Source organism: Gopherus flavomarginatus, chromosome 9, assembly GCF_025201925.1.
Source record: "Gopherus flavomarginatus isolate rGopFla2 chromosome 9, rGopFla2.mat.asm, whole genome shotgun sequence".
Lineage (NCBI taxonomy): Eukaryota > Metazoa > Chordata > Testudines > Testudinidae > Gopherus > Gopherus flavomarginatus.
In genome coordinates, this window is record NC_066625.1 from 58615093 (window position 1) to 58634675 (window position 19583).

At 38.2% G+C, this 19583-nt stretch overlaps 1 protein-coding gene across 10 annotated transcripts in view; it reads left to right on the top strand.

Annotated features, from left to right (window-relative positions):
- The window catches only part of HERC1 (HECT and RLD domain containing E3 ubiquitin protein ligase family member 1), a 234589-nt gene that overhangs the window by 149529 nt on the left and 65477 nt on the right, over nucleotides 1-19583 (top strand). For 5 of the 10 annotated variants that reach the window (XM_050966953.1, XM_050966944.1, XM_050966946.1 and 2 more), the window contains exons 38-51: nucleotides 1001-1776; nucleotides 2965-3163; nucleotides 4239-4399; nucleotides 5844-5960; nucleotides 6152-6383; nucleotides 7723-7847; nucleotides 8104-8324; nucleotides 10117-10385; nucleotides 11006-11058; nucleotides 13563-13763; nucleotides 14393-14567; nucleotides 16073-16343; nucleotides 17384-17597; nucleotides 19059-19318. In XM_050966953.1, coding sequence (XP_050822910.1) covers nucleotides 1001-1776; nucleotides 2965-3163; nucleotides 4239-4399; nucleotides 5844-5960; nucleotides 6152-6383; nucleotides 7723-7847; nucleotides 8104-8324; nucleotides 10117-10385; nucleotides 11006-11058; nucleotides 13563-13763; nucleotides 14393-14567; nucleotides 16073-16343; nucleotides 17384-17597; nucleotides 19059-19318 — 3274 coding nt within the window. The remainder of the gene's footprint in view (nucleotides 1-1000; nucleotides 1777-2964; nucleotides 3164-4238; nucleotides 4400-5843; nucleotides 5961-6151; nucleotides 6384-7722; nucleotides 7848-8103; nucleotides 8325-10116; nucleotides 10386-11005; nucleotides 11059-13562; nucleotides 13764-14392; nucleotides 14568-16072; nucleotides 16344-17383; nucleotides 17598-19058; nucleotides 19319-19583) is intronic. The other 5 variants (XM_050966951.1, XM_050966952.1, XM_050966945.1 and 2 more) reach the window with 4 other exon arrangements.

A 19583-nucleotide genomic window follows, 5' to 3' on the forward strand; every position in this document is an offset into this window, starting at 1 on the left:
ATTTAAGCAGATGTGATACTTGTCTATATATAGACAAGATCTCCATAACACAACATTCTAAACAATAACTATTACAATGTTTTCATCTCTAGAAGGGCTAGAAACTGAAGCCTGCTTTTTTTAAAAATTTTTTAAGAAAGTCTAAATGTTGAAGAAAATATTGAGGATATAAAAAACTATAGGGAAGATTCTGAATTTGTAAATCTGCTGCATGTGTGGAAAATATATGTCTGCAGGTTTTTTCTATTTGTCCTGTTTATGATGGAGGCAGTGACTCATATGGCAATATTTAATGTAAGTGTCTGTCACCAGGGGTTGGAGGTCTTACATACATGATATGCCTCCATTGAATGGTCATTTTTAGGATGCAGGAATGGATTTTGATAACCTATTTAAAAAAGAAACTAATAGGCTCATATTCAGTGATGGAATTGCTCGCTGCATTACTAGTGACGCTTTTGCTTCTGGTTATCATTTTTGTGCATCTTGGCAATAAAAAGACAAGTAGTAGAGTGAAATTGATAAAAACTTAAAGCTGCTGCCAATGTAACATTGCAAAAGTTCAGAAGTTTTCATTGTTAAATCTTTGCCTGTGTGCCCTTCATAAACTAAAGATTAAATCTGGCTCAAACCAGTTACCAGGTGCTTAAGTGATAATTGTAATAAATTACATTGTAAATATCTTAAAACATTTAAAATAATGCAACTGAAACTTGTCATTACCTAAGCAATGGATTATATGAAGTTTTTGGAAATTAACATTCCTTGTTGAAAATGTGTGCATGTCTCACTGCCTTTGCGTTGAGTATCATATCTCCCCATTTTCTGATCATAACCTCGTTTCTTTCCCTTGTTTACATTTAATTTTTAGACTGTCAGTTCATTTAAATTATTTTATTAAATATATTTTACGTCTTATTTTGCCTACATTATTTCCTGTACTTTCCTCTTGTCTATCCCTCACTTGCTTCTTCCTGTGTCATTCTGATCTTTATTAAAGCTTCCCAACTTTTTGGTCGCCTAGTGATACTCCATTGTATAATCTGGAGCCCTGTGAACCACTGCCTTTTGATGTTGCAAGATTCCGTGGACTGACAGCTACTGTGTTGCTGGACCTTACCTATCTGACTGGTATTCATGAAGACATGGCGAAACAAAGTGCCAAGAGACATGAAAAAAAACACAGACATGAGACTGAAGATAAAGGGGACATTGAACAGAAAACGGAAGGGGACACTGGATCAGATATGCGATCACTGCTGAGTGCTGATGATATCAGAGGACCTATCACCACATGTTCCAAGTCAGAAAATGAAATCGCTTCCTTCTCTTTAGAATCAACACCACTATGTATGGAGTCCCAGCATCAACCCATAGAAGGAAAAAGAAAGAATCATGAACACATACCAAGAAATCACGATGTGGTACAGTCAGAAATCAGAGCAGTACAGTTATCCTATCTTTACCTTGGTGCTATGAAATCGCTGAGTGCTCTTCTTAGTTGTAGTAAATATGCTGAGTTACTACTGATACCAAAAGTCCTTGCAGAAAATGGTCACAATTCTGATTGTGCTAGTTCTCCAGTTGTTCATGAAGATGTTGAAGTGCGTGCTGCATTGCAGTTCCTGATGCGACACATGGTGAAAAGGGCAGTCATGCGTTCACCAATAAAGAGAGCTCTAGGACTAGCAGATTTGGAACGAGCACAAGCCATGATCTACAAGTTAGTGGTTCATGGGCTGTTGGAGGACCAGTTTGGTGGCAAAATTAAACAAGGTACCTTTTTAAAGTTACGATAATGTACAGATTTGTTAAGTTAATTAGAGTTTATTTAAAATTACCTAGAATATGGACATAGATAATGTATAGGCTTATATTTCTGCAGCAATTAACACTTGTGATAGTCTCAACCAACAAAATTAAGGAAGGTAGCAAATCCTATAAATTCTGTAGAATTTATGGACATTGGTGATTTCCCCCCCACCTGCCATTTGCTTAGCTTATTAAAATAGAGATTGATATTTAGGGTACACTTTCAGAGCTATATGCAGGAGGAATGCACATCACTGTAGTCAGAAAAAAAGATTTATATTTTGTGTTTATACTCAACTTTGAAAGATAGATTCTCCCTTTCTGTATTATATTGTGACGCAGGCCTACCTGATTTTAGCAGGCTGACCATGGTTGTGGTCAGTGTAGATGAAGAATAAATGTGTTGAACATAGTCCACCAATCATGTTTAAACCCTCAATGAGCAGAGTTTTTTTGGAATTAGCTGATGTGATGTTGACTTTGAAGAGACAAGGAGTTAATACAGATAGTGTTGCTCTTAGTCCTAGAATCTCTGTATGCATGTAGAATGACGCTGTCGGAACTTCAGGAAAGCTACTTGTCACACTGTCCCAGTCACAGCCAATTAAATAGCAGATTTTGAACCTCTTTATTTTTGTTTTCTTTAAAAATGAACAAATAAATTAAAAATGACAAAGAACCAACTGCCTCAGATGTAGAAACATCTTAACTATTCTAGATTCTTTTGCTGCGGGAAGCTATATGGTTTATTTTACATAGTCATTTTTGTAAATAATTATGTTTTCATACCAGAGATTACATGTCTTAATCTCTTAAACCTGATCTCTCAGACAAAAGGGAACGTTAAAATCTAACTGCTGTAGTTTAGCATCTATAATAAGATCTAATGAAGAAAGGAGCTTTTGTTCTCTCTAACCATCTTTAAAAAAAAATTGTCAACTACTTTTCATCTTTATGAGAATAACATGAGTTGACCAACTATTTTCCTTAGTCAGCAAGATAGTGAGCAGAAATATTTTTGTAAACTGTCTGTGCATGTGGATGTGTGAATATTTATAAACACGACTACATAAAACTTAAGGCTAGAGAGAGCCACTCATTCATTCTGTAGCATTATCTAAATGTTCCTATAACGTCCTTTTTGTGTTGCAGAAGTAGACCAGCAAGCAGAAGAAAGTGAACAAGCTCAGCAGGCCCAAACACCAGTTACTACCAGTCCTTCTGCTTCTAGTACTACATCTTTCATGAGCAGTTCTCTGGAGGATACTACCACTGCTACCACCCCAGTAACAGATACTGAAACAGTGCCAGCTTCAGAATCACCTGGCGTTATGCCTCTTAGTCTTCTTAGGTAAAGTGCTTGACTATAATAATAATAATAATAATAAAAGTACATTTGACTGTTTTTTCTGTACTAGCTCAAGTGAGTCTTATTGATACACTACTTTTTCAAATTTCTGATACTTTTATTCTGCATTATGAATTGCTTCTACTGAGATAGGCTATATGTCTCCCACCATATCTCAGAAGCCACTGGACTTTTAGTAATAGTAAGGCTGCTAAGGGGCACTTGTACACTTAGGATCTTAATGTTCCAGAACTGAAAGCTATTAAAAATACCTTCTCTATATTCTTCTTCATACCCTTCCTCATGTCCTGGTTTTTGTTTGTTGGGTTCTTTTTTGAAAGGCTGCCAACACTTAACGTTTTAATTAATTATTGTTGATTCTGGAGCTAGATCAGGCTTTGGTTCAAGAGAGTTGTCCTTCAGACCACGTGTATTGAAACTCTCCTCAGTTATCATAGTGTGATACTGCTAGTTAATCTCCTGCAGTGTAGATCTGCTATTCATGATGAAGGAGGAACGCTTCTTTGCATTCAGTGGAATTCAGTTTTGAGTTATTGCTTCTGCAGATCCATATCGATCTTCCCTCTTCTTAGGACTCCTAGGGGATGTTTTGAGCCAGATTGGAACTGAGGACTAGTACCGTAGGAGGCCTTGCATTCTGAAACATTCAGATCCTAAAGGACAAATCCTCTGGCCAGCATAGCTGGGCTGGACACTGAGCAGATGTTCTGAGAGGTTGGAAGGAAGAGTTCTTCTGATGGTGGATATCCTAGTCCAGCCCATACCCTGCCTCTGCCCACTCCAGTGTGCTGTTGTGCAGAAGCACACTGCAGAACTGAGCTATCCTGTGACAGCATAGCGATTATGTTGTCCCTGCAGGGCCCTTCAAACCAGAATAATGCCCCCTAACCTGATATGAAACTGTACTGGGTTCTGCTGTCAAGGTAGCATGGGCAATTACCTTTAAGTGCCCACCCTCTCTCTAACTAGGTTAGTACTAGCTGATGGTAGGCCTGGTGCAAGACTCCACCGTGTGATGGTGTAGTATAGTCTAAATAGATTTTTCCTTTTTTGAAAGGCAAATGTTCTCAAGTTACCCAACCACTACAGTACTTCCAACACGACGTGCACAAACACCTCCAGTATCCTCCTTACCAACATCTCCTTCTGATGAAGTGGGAAGGAGGCAAAGTCTGACCTCTCCTGATTCCCAGTCTGCAAGACCTGCCAATCGTACAGGTATACTTGTAAGCAACAAATAACTTAGTAGGAAACATAAGAGTTTCGTAAATTTAAGTATGTTCAGAGTAGGCTTATAAGGCATCGTTAACTAATTTGAAGTCTACATTTTGATAAAATTAAGTATGCATGTCATAACTAAAATCTTATGGTAGAGAATGTAGTACTAAAAGCCAGCAACTGACTGCTAGGAAAAAAAAGTTAAAATTTGTGCTTGTAAGTAGCTGAATAGAATACATACTGATAGCCATGTACAAGAATGAACAGGTGGTGTTATTAACTATGATAAATAACTCTAGAATATTATTTTAGTTTATTTTTGGTCTTTGCTCACAGAGTTGCTTAACAGAACAAACTTCAAGAGTGGTCCATCATAAGCTAGAATATATCATTTATAACTCTAGAATGTATTGATTTGTTTCCTAATATCCATCATTGCTATATATTTCTGAAATATAGTCTCTCCAGTTAATCCTGCCTGTGAGTTACAGGGGCAGGCTTCTATTTTGAGTAATATATAAAAAGTTGAAACTGAATAGAGTAATTTAAATAGCACCATTTTTTCTGACTATTTCCCCCTCATCTGAGGAATGATGATATCCAGTTGGAAGTACCATTATTAGAATTTGTACATTGCATCAGTAAATCCCTACTCCTGCTGATGTCAGAGTTAACAAATTACATCACTCAGTAAAACGTTCACCTTTTAATATAATAGTAGTAATAATATTATAATAAGAAAAAGTCAGCTCATATGTTAGTCACTCAAACATGAAAACTAAATGAACTTCTCTAGATTTGATGTTCAGTGTTGAGGGGGAGAGACGTTTTTCATATTCCAGAATGATGCAGGATAGAGGTATACAACTTACGTTTTCCTCCTTCATAACATCTTTATTAATCCATAGTTCTGGTTGTCTCCTTGCTGCAGTACACCCTTGAAAGAGACTTTAAAGTATCCTCAGCAGCTATGCAAGTGTGTCTAGCTGCTACCAATGGCAAAATATCTTGGTGTGATCTCTTTAAGGTCGTTGATCCTCTGAACCAAGTCCAACTAAGCTGAACTTAGTCAACCCAATCTAAGAGTAGCTTGGTAGAGTTTCAACTGGATGTAAATAAATAAATTAATTCAAAATGTTAAAATTGCATTGACCTTAATTGAGCAAGTCAATGTTTACATAGTCTTGGAAACTGTCATCTGGCCAATTAAAGGAAGAGGAACTCGCTCTGGTTTTATTATGGAAAGGAGATGATCCAGAGCTGCAGATTAGCAAAGATGTTAGAAAGAAAGTTCTCAGGGAACAAATTTTCTTTAATTCTTAATCCTCAACTAATAATGGAATAAATGATTAAAAAGCCTAATAAAATGCAAAAGACCAAAGAAAGGCAAAAGCATATTGATAACTTATGCAAACATCAGTTAACTTTTTTCTTTTTCTCTTAGCTTTGTCAGATCCAAGTAGTCGACTCTCAACTTCTCCTCCTCCACCTGCCATTGCTGTTCCATTGTTAGAAATGGGATTCTCTCTCAGGCAAATTGCAAAAGCTATGGAAGCTACAGGTGATCTGTTTGTTGAATAATACCTGTTGCACTTGAAAACACAGTTCAATATGAAACAGGTTTTTTTAATGGAACACTGCATGCTATAAGCTTTGAACTCACAAATGCCATGACCAGTTATGGAAAGAGTAAATGGATTTTTTCATCAACAGTGATATAAAATTATAAGGTAAGATTTTCTTGCTTTTCAGGTGCAAGAGGAGAAGCGGATGCTCAGAATATCACAGTGCTGGCCATGTGGATGATAGAGCATCCTGGGAATGAAGAAGATGAAGAGCCCCAGTCAGAAGGAACTGCAGATTCACATCATGGGACAGTAGTTTCTGGAAGCAGTGGAAAATCTAGTGAACAATGTTATTTACAATCACCAGGAGATATCCCTTCAGCTGATGCCACTGAAATGGAGGAAGGTTTCAGTGAAAGGTAAAATGTAGTTCTTTTCTTATTGTATGAACCCTGCTGATGATATTTCAGCAATTTTGGTAGTTGTAAGAAGAAGACTCCAAAATACCACTTTGAATTAATTTTGTACAATGGTATATGCGTAGAAGTGTTGTTGTCAGTAAAGTAGTTTTTGTTTATGTTTAGTTACAGTATTATGTTTATTAAGAAAAAAAATAAACTGAATATATCCCCCTCCAAGATAATTAAACCATATGATATTAATGGTCTGACTACAATGAAAAGAGAAATTTCACTGGATGTTTAATTTATTCATTTTTTAAAATGTAGTGCTCATGCATGTTTTCTCACTAAGCTTTATAATGTGACTGCATTCCTTAATTTCACTTCCTTTCTAAGTTTTGGCCCACTCCTGAGGAGAGGGATAATGTTAATACCTGTCAGTCAAAAGCACTTTCAGTTGTGCTGGTTATGCTAAATTAGATGGTGACACTATGATGAAGAGATACATCAATCAGGAACTAAACTAAAGCCAACAATCTTAATCACACTCTTGACCTCAGGCAGATTTAAACTCTGTTCTCTAGAAAGGAAAGAATAGTGTTTTATTTTATATTGATATTTATCTCATAAGAACGATTCTGTCCTTTAGAGAGTAGATATTGCAAATTGTGAGGGGAAAAACATTTTATGTAAAAACAATTGTGCCTGTGTCATAATTCTTATGCCTATTTATAAGTCCATTCAGATTTTTATTAGTAGGAAGTATTATTTGTGTGAAAAACATGTCATTTTGTCTTCTGAGTTTATCTTGTTTGGTTGCTTAATCCTGATTCGCTATTTGGTCCTGGGTGTCACAATTACTGGCTCTAGAGATAATTATAATGTCACAGAGACTTAACTTCAGGTGAAGAATAAATACTAGGGGTCACACATTTAAAGATTACTTTTCCATACAAATATCCTTACGTTTGTCAAAAAGGGAGAGTGACTGAGGAGATAAACAGATGTAGATATTTCTGTTGTTTCCCAGTTTATGCTATATTAGTGTGCAGAATGTAAAATGAATACTTTTCTGAGGTTCCTGCAATATCTAGGCCCCACAGAGTAAGTCAAGGATGGCACGTCAGCTTCTTGTGTTCTTTTGCTGATGTAACACATGCATGCAACTCCTTCTCTCTATTAATGGGGGTTATAGTATAAATATGCATAAACACAAGATGATAAATTTCTGAAGTTCATTTTTTGGAGGGAGAAAATTGAATTTACTACCATCAGTGTTTTCACTTTTTTTTTTTTTGTAAGATCCATGCAAAATGTTTTTTGGCTTACCTGTTGAATATTCAAACTGTTCTCCCAGTCCTGATAATATGGATCATGCAGAGAATGCAGCTTCTGGAAGTGGACCCCCCTCAAGAGGTCGGTCAGCAGTAACAAGGAGACACAAATTTGATTTAGCTGCCCGGACATTGTTAGCGCGTGCTGGTAAGTGCACTAAAATGGTTCGAACATCTTTGTTCATTTGGTAAATTTGGGAGAAGAAGGTATTTAGCATCTAATATGGAACTTTACAAATATAAATCCTTCTTATACATATTTCAGTATATATTTGGCTTAATTTCTTTTATACAGCGATGAATAAAAATATATTAATTTTACTAGTAGTATTTTTAAAAAGCTTTTGAAGGGGCTATCATTTTGATTACATGCAAAGTAAAGAATGTTTTCTCTTTGATTTGAGCGGGATTATACCGCTCTGTACAGGCTCACAGAAATCAGAGTCGGAGAGAGGGAATATCTTTGCAGCAAGATCCAGGAGCCTTATATGACTTCAACTTGGATGAAGAGTTAGAAATTGACCTTGATGATGAAGCAATGGAAGCAATGTTTGGACAGGATCTGGCCAGTGATAATGATATTCTGGGAATGTGGATCCCAGAGGTATTGGATTGGCCTACTTGGGTGTGTGTGACTGCAGCTGGGGCTGCTTTTACTTATTTACTGCTTTTTGCAAAATCATATTTTATAAATAAAATAACACATTGCATTAATAGCTTTCTGCTTGGACATAATGAGTTTCTAAACCATAACAGTGCTTAAAGCTACTTTGATGTCTGTAGCATCACTTTAATGAGAAGAGAGCTGTACATAACTAATTTATTCTGTTGATTCTTGCTGTGTTCATCTGCACATACTTCATTAGTTTCTTCCCTAAGAAGAAGAATAAGTGGTACATTAGCTAATTTATTTTGATCATGACATCCAATTTTAGAAAACAAATGCCTGTACTAGATTGCTAAATTTATGTGGGATAAAGCAGTAGAAGGATAAAACAATTGCTAACCATTCTTCAGTTAGAACAAACAAAGCAAACAAACGAAACTGACAGGAGACACTGTCCAGTGAAATGGAATAAAGTTCCCATTCATCATTCAGTTATATCATAATTATAGCAGTGAAAGTTTGTTTTCTGTATTTAGAGGGAACCATTAGTCCAGATTAGCTTTTTTCCCCTTCACTGTAGTCATATAAAGAGGATTGAGAGGCTTTGTTGTTTTTATGACAGTGTCCTATAATAATATTACTACCTCTGTGTTTTGCAAAAGTTGATATAGTTGGCTCTATTCTCCTATCACCTGTGTAACTCCATTGACTTCAGTGGAGTTAGTCCTAATTTACAGCAGTGTAATTTACAGGTGAATTAGACTTGCCATCTTAGTGTGACTGTGTTCAGTGTTGCTATGCATATTACAGTAGGTTCCGTTAAAACGTTACTATTACTATCTCACATATGGTATTTGCCTTTATTGTGGTATTTTCAGTGTTCCCTATAATAAGAATGGGATTGATGAATTTAATAACTGCAGCCTCCTTAGCCGTTGTGTATGCAGCTTTGTTGGCTGATTTCACAAATTAGTACGCTCAGTCGAAAGTTGTGGGTTTTTTTGTAACGCGCAGTTACCTGATTTGCACAGTCAGATGATATGAACATATTTGCATGTGCAGTTTCAAAGGCAGAATTTGAAAATTTGGCCATGTGTATATAAGTTCCTAGTAAGTCTGTTTAAATTGAGATTCTTGACAATACTACCAGGTTTTGGTAGAATTGCCATCTTCAATCAGTGAGTTCCAAATTCAGACACTTTGGTGTACAGTATGTGTAGACTTGAGCAGTAATCAGTGTCACTCACTGCCAACAGTCTGAAAAATTATTACATTTTTTCCCTGTTCTGTATCCAGACTCTGCCAATAAATGAATAACTCATACAGTCTTTGGTGGGCGGAAGCAGAATGATTCTTGAGGACTAGATTGTAAGGAATTTAGAGGCAGAAGACCTGATAATATGACATATTGGGACATTTCTCCCCTCCTTTTTTTAAATCATCCTTTCTGTACTTTGTGGAAGCATAAATTGAAAGATCAACTACTTATACTTGTTTTGAAGAACAAGTTATTACACATCGGGCTAGCTAAACTGGGCTTGATCAAGGTTAGAGAGTCCACAGGTATAAGATTTTTTTAATGGAAATGTACTACAATCAAAAAGGGAAAGACACCTGCCACCTTCCCCCACCCACAATAACTTAGCCACCTCCGGTCTGCTTCTAAGTAAAACCTACAGCACAAATACTGTCATGCATGCTTAACAGACATAAATAGAAAAACCCACTTAAAAATAGAAGTACTCTTATTTCTAATATGAGCATAATTATTCTATATCTAGTAATTTTGTATGAAAATTATATTATACAGCATGTTTGTGAGTCTGAAGACAGAGAAGAAGTGGTAGTTTGTGAATTGTGTGAATCCAGTGTTGTCAGCTTCAATCAACACATGAAAAGAAATCACCCTGGTTGTGGCCGTAGTGCAAATCGACAAGGCTATCGTAGCAATGGTTCCTATGTGGATGGATGGTTCGGTGGTGAATGTGGAAGTGGAAATCCATACTACTTATTATGTGGCAGCTGCAGAGAGAAATATTTGGCCTTGAAAAGTAAATCCAAGACATCAACATCAGAAAGGTATAAAAGAAAATTGTGGCGGGAGATTTCGTTAGGTTTGGGAAATTTCATTAAGAGGGAAAATTGAAAACATCCATTAAAGTATGCATCTTAAGAAGAGTTTGGTTTGCAGGCTTTACAGTTTGTACCAGTGTTGTTGGTGGTAACTGAGATTAAAAATCTTTCTAAAATCACACCTTTTGTGGAAAGGGAAATTTAAATCCTTTCATCTTTTAATAATTTTCCAAAATACATGTAATAAACAAGTCTTGGAGCCTAGATTCAAACCCTGTTAAATCCATTTTACTAAGAAACAAATAAGTAGTTTGATTGGCCCAGCAGCTTTAAAAATGAAGCTATTACAATATTTTTTAGGAGTACTAGCACTGGATCCTTCTTTCAGTATCACAAAATGGATTTATTTTTTTTGAAGGATGTATGCTATAAGACTCCCACTCTTAACAGGCCTTTTATTAAATATAGACTATTGTTCCTGAGCAGCAATCCTCAGAAAACATTTTACATATTGCCTAACTGTAATATAGTTCTATTTGTAAATATATATGTGTATATCATTGTTCTTTTGAGACATTTTGTTACTTAGTATGCTGTTAATAAAATATTCTTCTTGTTTGGTGCAGGTACAAAGGCCAGGCTCCTGACTTAATAGGCAAGCAAGACAGTGTATATGAAGGTATTTCTTTACTCTGAGTTTTTAGAGATACATATTACTTTTATGAAACTTTTGTTACATGATTTTTCAATACTTCATAAATATACTACTTTGTAACATGTTACAACTACTTTCTAACTTGGAACACCCCTGCGGACACTACTCCAAGTATGCAGACAGTAACAAATCCGTGCCTACCTCACATCCCAATATTGGTGCCACTGAGGTTCCCATTTCCTCTAGGACTGCATCCAGGGTGCCAGCTAAGAAGACTATTTGCATACTGAAAAGCTGTCTAGACGGCACGAACACTGGGCTTAGTGCCTCCCAAGTTCAGAGCTAAGGTGCAGTCCTCATTGTTACTGTCTTCTGTAGCCAGAAGCAAAAGCTGTACTGATCACATTTTGGTACAGTCTTCAGTACGACCTGACATTCTGACGCCGGAGGAACCCAATCCAGAGTCCCTGGTACAGTCCAGGCTCCTATCTCATGAAGACCTGCAAATCCTTAAAGAGCCCAAATCATTGGTACCAGCTTACCTCCAAGAGCCTACTTGCCCTCCGTATTCATCTTTGGTGACTGGCCTACTGCTACCAACATGGTCTCCATGCAGCCTCTTTGAGGGTACTGAGGTTTATTTCTGGCTGGTAGTGATACAACATTATCTGGCACTGCCTCACCATCCTCTTTTTCAAACCTCTGTACCGATGCAAGTATAGGTTTCTTACAGGGGCCTGGTGCCAATCTGACAACTGGGTACTGGCACTACTCCACACTCCTCCTACTCCCTTCCCCATCCCCCAACGTGTGGATGCAGGAGGTGCTCCCTCATTTGACTCAGAGTTGGCTGTACAATGTTCCTCTCCCTTCCAGCCTTTTTCTTTTGAGGTTACCACTGAAGCGGGAGGCATACCTGGCTATTCTGGCAAGGTCAGCCTTGGAGTCCTGCCTGTTTTCCTTATGCTGCACATCAGTGGGCTTAGTGGAATCCATGGGCTCTTTATGGCAACTCTTTTTACAGGTTACGCTCTCAAAAGAGGACTTGTCAGGAGCATTAACTGATGCCCCAAGGCCCTGCTCCACAGATACATCTCTCAGAGGAGGAACCAACAGAAGAGTTATAAATTCCACCTTGTTTCAAGTCCTCATCCTTACCATCTGAGGCTGCCAGAACTCTCCAATTTTCTTATACTGATGACTTTTAAGGCTTTCCAAGACCTTATAAAAAGGGTAGCAGACCTTTCCTATCAACGATGCTCTGCTTAACCTAGCATGCACAATATAGCGCTCCCCAGCTACTGTCCCATCCATGTGTAAACGAGCTGACAAAAGGTACTACATCCCATCCCATCCCATCCCATCCCATCAAGAGGCTTGGAGTATATTTTTCCTTCTGCTCTCCTCTCCTCTCTGGTTGTTGCAGTTGTTAACAAATGGAAAAGGTAACACTGATCCCATTCAATACCATCTGATAAGGAGCTAAAGCAGTTGGACCTGCTGGACCACGAGAGCTACTCCTCAGCCTCCTTGCAGTTCAGAGTAGCTATTTATCAAGCCCTGGTTGCAAAATATGACTTCACAGTCTATTCAGAACTCTCATCTTTTATTGAACATCTGCCTCAGGAGCAGAGAGAACAATTTCAGGCCCTCATTACAGAAGGCCAGAGAGTTGCGAGGGGGTCTCTCCAGGCCTTACTTGATGCTGCTGACAGGCTTCACATTCCATGGCTATGACAGTATTTATCCATCGAGCTTCCTGGCTGCAGTATTCTGACCTCCACAGGGAAGCACAGAAAACTGTCAAGGATCTTCCCTTTGAGGGGCCTAAGTTGTTTAGTGATTCCGTGGATGGGTCCCTTCATTCTCTTACAGACTCCCGGGTAACACTACAGTCTTTGGACATCTGTACAGCTGCAACAAAAAGAAAAGATATCAAATTGCAGACATCTCAACCGTCTTGCTCAGTCCACTATCAGACCAGCCAAACCTCTCCCCACTATCCGAGCCAAAAGCCCAAATTTACACCCTCTTCTTAGCAACCTCTCAGTCAGTGACATCCTCAAAATGCCTGTTTTGACTGATTAGTTGAAAGTCACAAACTGTCTATCCCAGATCATACACTGCACCTGTCCCCTCCTCACCTGTATGGAGATCATCCCTCCCATTTCCTTCCTTCCTAGCAGCTCATCACTTCAGATCCTAGAAGTGATTTCTACAGATTATTCCATCCTATTCATCTCCGTACACTTCCTTCCCCGTCCCTCTTCAGGGACCTCTCTCACAAAGACTACTTAAGACCGAAGGTATAATCCATCCTAGCTCTGGCAGCTATCAAAACTGTTCCACCGGACTTCATTGAAAGAGGATTCTATTCTTGGTAATTCCTTGTCCCAAAGAAAAACAGGGTTGAGTGGGAGGTGGAGACCAACAAGCATGCTGTTACTTAAAATGCATCCCATTATTGCACAGTTGATAGCACTAGTTTAGATTTTGTGCCTAATCCTTGTTTATTTCTCCAATCTTAGAAGACTGGGATATGTTGGATGTTGATGAAGATGAAAAGCTGACAGGAGAAGAGGAATTTGAGTTACTGGCTGGCCCCCTGGGGTTAAATGATCGCCGTATTGTACCTGAGGCAGTTCAGTTCCCTGACAGTGATCCACTAGGAGCATCAGTTGCAATGGTCACAGCCACCAACAGTATGGAGGAGACTTTGATGCAGATAGGTAAATTTGAGCGAAGGAGGTATATTTCAAGTCTAATTTAAAGTATAGACATTTTGTTTTCTTTGGTGTGTGCTTATAGGGGCAGTTATGATATCATGGGTCAGTCAGTCTGCCCAGCCATCTAACATCAGGAAATGTGGTCAGGTCTTAATTTTTCCTGTTTTTTAGAGAAGCTGTAGTGATGGAGGGACAAGACGCTTTATATTGACAAAAGAACTTCAACCTGTGATTTTCTGTTAACACTATGGCCCCAGTCCTGCAATGGCCTTCACTATCATGGACCACTGAGCCCCTGGGGGAGTTAAGTAACTTAAATGGACTTCTCACAGGGGGCCATGCTTGGAGATCAGATTGTAGTAGTGAGGTCTGTCTAGCCCACTGTTTTGAAGGATTTTTGTAATGCATTTTGGCTATTGTCAAATTGTTCCCAATCTGCTGAAAATTAAAAGAGGCTAAATTGGGTGTAGAACTTTAGGAGTATACAAACAGTGCTTAGTTTTTATAAGGACTCACAAATTGAAATCTGCAAAATTTGTATTAATTTGTATACAGTAGTTTTTTGTGTTTAATAGCACAGTATAATTGTCCCTTTTTATTTAACTCTAATTCAAATCATTATTATCTTTAAGGTTGTCACGGCTCCATAGAAAAAAGTTCTTCTGGCAGGATAACCCTGGGGGAACAAGCTGCTGCTCTAGTAAATCCACATGACCGTGTTATGGCACTAAGAAGAGTGACAGCAGCAGCCCAAGTGCTTCTTGCAAGAACCATGGTTATGAGAGCACTCTCGCTATTGTCTGTCAGGTTTGTGACATTCTTTATTTCCTCTGGATTTAATTATCAACTTGTATTTGCTAGGGCTTCAGTGTTGTTATCCGGTGGGGCCAGTGTTACTTATTTTAAATAATTTGATGCTGCTTTTATGAGGAGGGCTTTCTTTTGAGTGCCATCTCTTACCCCAGTCTGCCATGCCTCTTCACTTTCCTTCCCTAAAAGACACTTGTTCCTTTATATATCATGGTTAATGCTTAGAGGACCCAACTGAGATTAGTGCCCAATTGTGCTGCACATTGTAGAAACACATAGTGTAAGAAGGTCCCTTTCCTGGAATGCTTACAGTCTTCACAGTCTAATAGACAAGACAGATGTTAGAATTTCTAAAGCTAGATCAGTAAAGGAAGGGTGGTCTTGTGGTTATGGCACTTGATATGGAGTGAAGAGATCAGGGTTAAATTCTTGCCTCTGTACAGGAGTCTTTTATGCCCTCATACCACAGCATGGGGGTATTTAGGATGCAGATGTGGATGTGAAGAAGTTACTTAGTCCCCAGGATTGTGCATAGTTATCTCTGTGGTTAACTGTAAGCATGCGTAGTCCCTTCTTCTGAAGTTCAGCTGCACACGTTATTAAAATTTAGCACATTGGTATTTGCAAGATCAGGACTCTTTCTCAGTTCCCCATCTGTAAACTAGGGGTAATACTTTCTTTCTCCTACCCTTTTCTAGGGAAATACTTTCCCACTAATCAAGCAAGCAGTATTCTATTTATTAATGGCACTTAGTCATAGTTACATTGTATGCAAAATGAAGTTTCCTATTATGTACTGTGACAAAGTTCCTCCTCTACCTTGGTGGGTCCTGCGCTTATTGGCAGATTTGCTGACCTCTGTGATCTTCCCCACAGTCTGGATCAACTCCTCCTGTGTCTGATCAGGAGTTGGGAGGTTTTGGGGGAACCCGGGCCCGCCCTCTACTCTGGGTTCTAGCCCAGGGCCCTGTGGATTGCAGCTGTCTATAGTGCCTCTTCTAACAGCCGCATGACAGCTGCAACTCCCTGGGCTACTTCCCCATGGCCTCCTCCTAACACCTTCTTTATCCTCACCACAGGACCTTCCTCCTGCTGTCTGATAACGGTTATACTCCTTAGTCCTCCAGCAGCACACCCTCTCACTCTCAGCTCCTTGTGCCTCTTGCTCCCAGCTCCTCACATGCACTTCCTCTCCTCTGGCTCCTTCCCGCCCGACTGGAGTGAGCTCCTTTTTAAACCCAGGTGCCCTGATTAACCTGCCTTGATTGGCTGCAGGTGTGCTAATCAGCTTGTCAGCCTGAATTGGTTCTAGCAGGTTCCTGATTACACTAGTGCAGCCCCTGCTCTGGTCACTCAGGGAACAGAAAACTACTCATCCAGTGACCAGTATATTTGCCCTGTACCAGACTCGTGTACCCCACTGGCCTGAGTCTGTCACATAACCTAACATTTAAAAAAAACCAACCACCTAAACTAAAGCTTTTTTTTTTTTTTTTTGACAGTGGGTCCAGTTGTAGTCTTGCAGCTGGTCTTGAGTCCTTGGGTTTAACAGATATCCGAACTTTGGTTCGACTAATGTGCCTGGCTGCCGCAGGGAGAGCAGGCCTTTCAACAAGTCCATCCACTATGTCCAGTTCTACAGAGCATTCTAGAGGAGTACATAGTAAAACAAGCAAGCCTATATCTTGCCTGGCGTACCTGAGTACAGCTGTAGGCTGTTTGGCATCAAATACTCCTAGTGCTGCAAAACTGCTGGTACAGTTGTGTACACAGGTAGGATTGTTATTTCTATACAAACATTTGCCTAAAACTCTGGAATTTTACCCTTGAAATTTTTATATGTGAGTTGAAGTGGTAAATTTTGTGAAAAATGGTTTACATAAAAAAGGCACTAACATGCCAAGGATATTGTATGCTCCACCATGCAATGTGCAACTGGATGTGAAAAGTTATTTCCATGACAAAGGACTGGTTGAAAAATGTAGCTGAAACTTATTCATGTTTATCAACTTTCTTTTTATAAAAGTATCAATATGAAAGTAAAATGGAAGAGATTATTCCCTTTTTGGAGTTTTCCCTCATGTTTCAGCACAAGTCTGTTTTATTGTTGGTAACTTTGTGTATCTTTATTTGGATGCTAGGGATGTATATCTGCCCAGGAAAATATGAATCTGTTGGGTTTTTTTTTAAATTGTTACTGCTTAAACAGATCACTCTAAAAGGGAACAACCTTTGGTTACACAACTTACATTTTATTGAGTCAACTATACTCAATGCTGTACATTCAGATTTGAAAAACAGTAAAAAAGCGGGTATATGTAGCAAGGTGTCATGTATATCTATAATCTCTGTAACACACAATCTCATTATTGATTTGCTTTTACTGACTGTGAAGTGTATGAAGTGTATAACTACTCTGAGATGAAGTAATTGATTTTATTACATATCTTGTTTTGGCTTCTCCTACCCACAACTTTCTAAACTTTCAAAATTCTCCAATAGATTAAATTCCCTAGCTGACATGAATGACAATAACAACATATTAAACTCTTTGTCCCTGAACCAGCAAGCAACAAATATCCTGTTTCACACTGGCACAGGAGTCCATTCAGTCCAATTAGCTTGTGTGATACAGGTCTTGAATTCTGTTTTGTATGTAATATTTGCATAATTAGAGAATGTTGATTAGCAAATGACAATCTCTACAAATAAACTGCAGTTCTTGAAAAATCTGTACATTTTAGATTTTATTTTTGTTTGACTAAAAACATTTGGATAAATTTAATTTTTTCACATGATTGTCTTTCTCTTAGAACTTGATTTCTGCTGCGACTGGTGTAAATTTGACTACAGTTGATGATCCAATTCAAAGAAAATTTTTACCAAGCTTTCTGCGAGGAATTGCAGAAGAAAACAAGCTTGTAACATCACCCAACTTTGTGGTAACTCAGGCACTTGTAGCATTGTTGGCAGACAAAGGGGCCAAATTGAGGCCGAATTATGATAAAGCAGAAATTGAAAAGAAAGGTATTTTTTGTATTTAAAACATAGTTTGTCAGTATAATTCACAAAAATCTGCACTTTCTCATTTATAGTCTCAGATAGATTTGTTAAAACTGGAGTTAAGCTTGAGAGCACATAAGAGAAATATGTTTTTTTTTAAAAACCCTGCAAGAGTTTTGTAATTGTCATTAAAAATCACCATTATAAACTGAGGAAATTCAGTCAGATTGGGACTTGAATTTACATTGTCATCTTAATTTTTAAAAAATACAGTTTTAGACAGAGCACCCTTTAAATAGTATGTCCTGAATTTTTAAATTATTTTAAGAGGTTTCTGCTCCCTGTTGATGTTTACAAGAGTAAAACTGTTTATACACAGGGCACTGCGAAACTGCCTATACATAAATTTCTGTCACATTCACAAAATAAATGAAAGATTAGATTTTTTTCACTAATTGATTTCAAATGAGAGTAATCTTAGGTGTTACTTAACTATAGGTACAACTATAGTTTCAACTAGAGATGCAAAATTTTCAGGCAGAAATGTGACTTTCAAGTTGCTGGTTGTTCCTTGGAAAGGAACCCAAATATTTGAAAGTATAAAAATCCACAGCTTAGGCATTCAGTTCTAACTCTGCCCCTATAGTGAGGCAGTGGAGCAGGGATAAAATCCCTCAGGAGATTTTATTCATGTCAAAACTTCATCTCTTTAGGGACTACAGAAAGTAAAATGCTTCACTGTTAATCACAGTGATTGCTCCAGGTCTACCCTTTTTTATGGGCATACACAGTCCACAGTAAAAGATGTAGTTTACTAATTCCTGATTAGACAGATAGCATACTCAAAGCAATCGTTACCCACTTTTCATTACTATTCCACATGCCACCAAACACAGAAGTGTCATTAGGCACAGAACTAAGGATCTAACCCTCCTAAATATAGATGCATAACATTATAGCATTTACATGAAAGAACAAAAGTTAATGTGGTTGTTGCATCATACCTTAATAATCATCAGAGACATTTATATACCAATTTGTTATAAAACCAGTGGTGTATGGTTCATATTCTTATGGAGTCTCATTGACTGCCAGTGAGGCTCCACGTAAGTGCAGACGTTCACGCTAATAGATCCCAATGCAGGATTGGGGCTTTAAAAAGCCTGGTGTTTTAGGATGAAATCCTGGCCCAGTGGTGCAAATTGGAGTTTCCCTATTGACTTTAATGGGGACAATATTTTTCCCTTTATCTAAAGGGTTTCTGAAGGGCTTTGTGGAAAAAAGAAGATTAGAGGATGGCTGGTTTTCAGTCTGTATCAGGACAGTTTTTCCAAATTTAAGATGGCTCTGTGGTATTTTTAGTTTAAAAAAAACAAAAATTTTGTGCAGCAATTTTGTTCTTTCTGGTAATTGTGGGGAATGTTTTATTGGCTTGTTTAATACTATCAATATTCATTTGGACATCATCTCATTGTTTTGTTTAAGCAGGTTTAATTGCCCATTTGTATGCCCATCCTCCCTATGATCCTTCTGCTGTAGGCCCTCTGGAGCTGGCTAACGCATTAGCAGCTTGCTGCCTTTCCTCAAGGTTGTCTTCACAACATAGGCAGTGGGCTGCACAGCAGCTTGTGCGAACTCTTGCAGCACATGATCGAGACAACCAAATTAACCCTCAGACCCTTGCTGATATGGGTGGAGATCTACGAAAATGCTCCTTCATAAAACTGGAGGCTCATCAGAATAGGGTAAGCATTATTCTTCCCAAAATAGATCTTTTTAATGTATAATTTATTCTGTATTGGCCTTTTTCTTTAGAACCCAGAAAAAGTGCAAGTAATTAAATAACTGTATAAGCTAAGCAAAGCAACAGACTTCTGGTATTTTATAGAAAAAGTCTTTTCCCACAAAAGATAAATAACATTTTGTAGTGATAAATACTGTTTGGGACATCTTATGCCATAAAACATTTAACCTGTTGCTGCTGTGCAGCTTACTTTTATCAAAGATTTT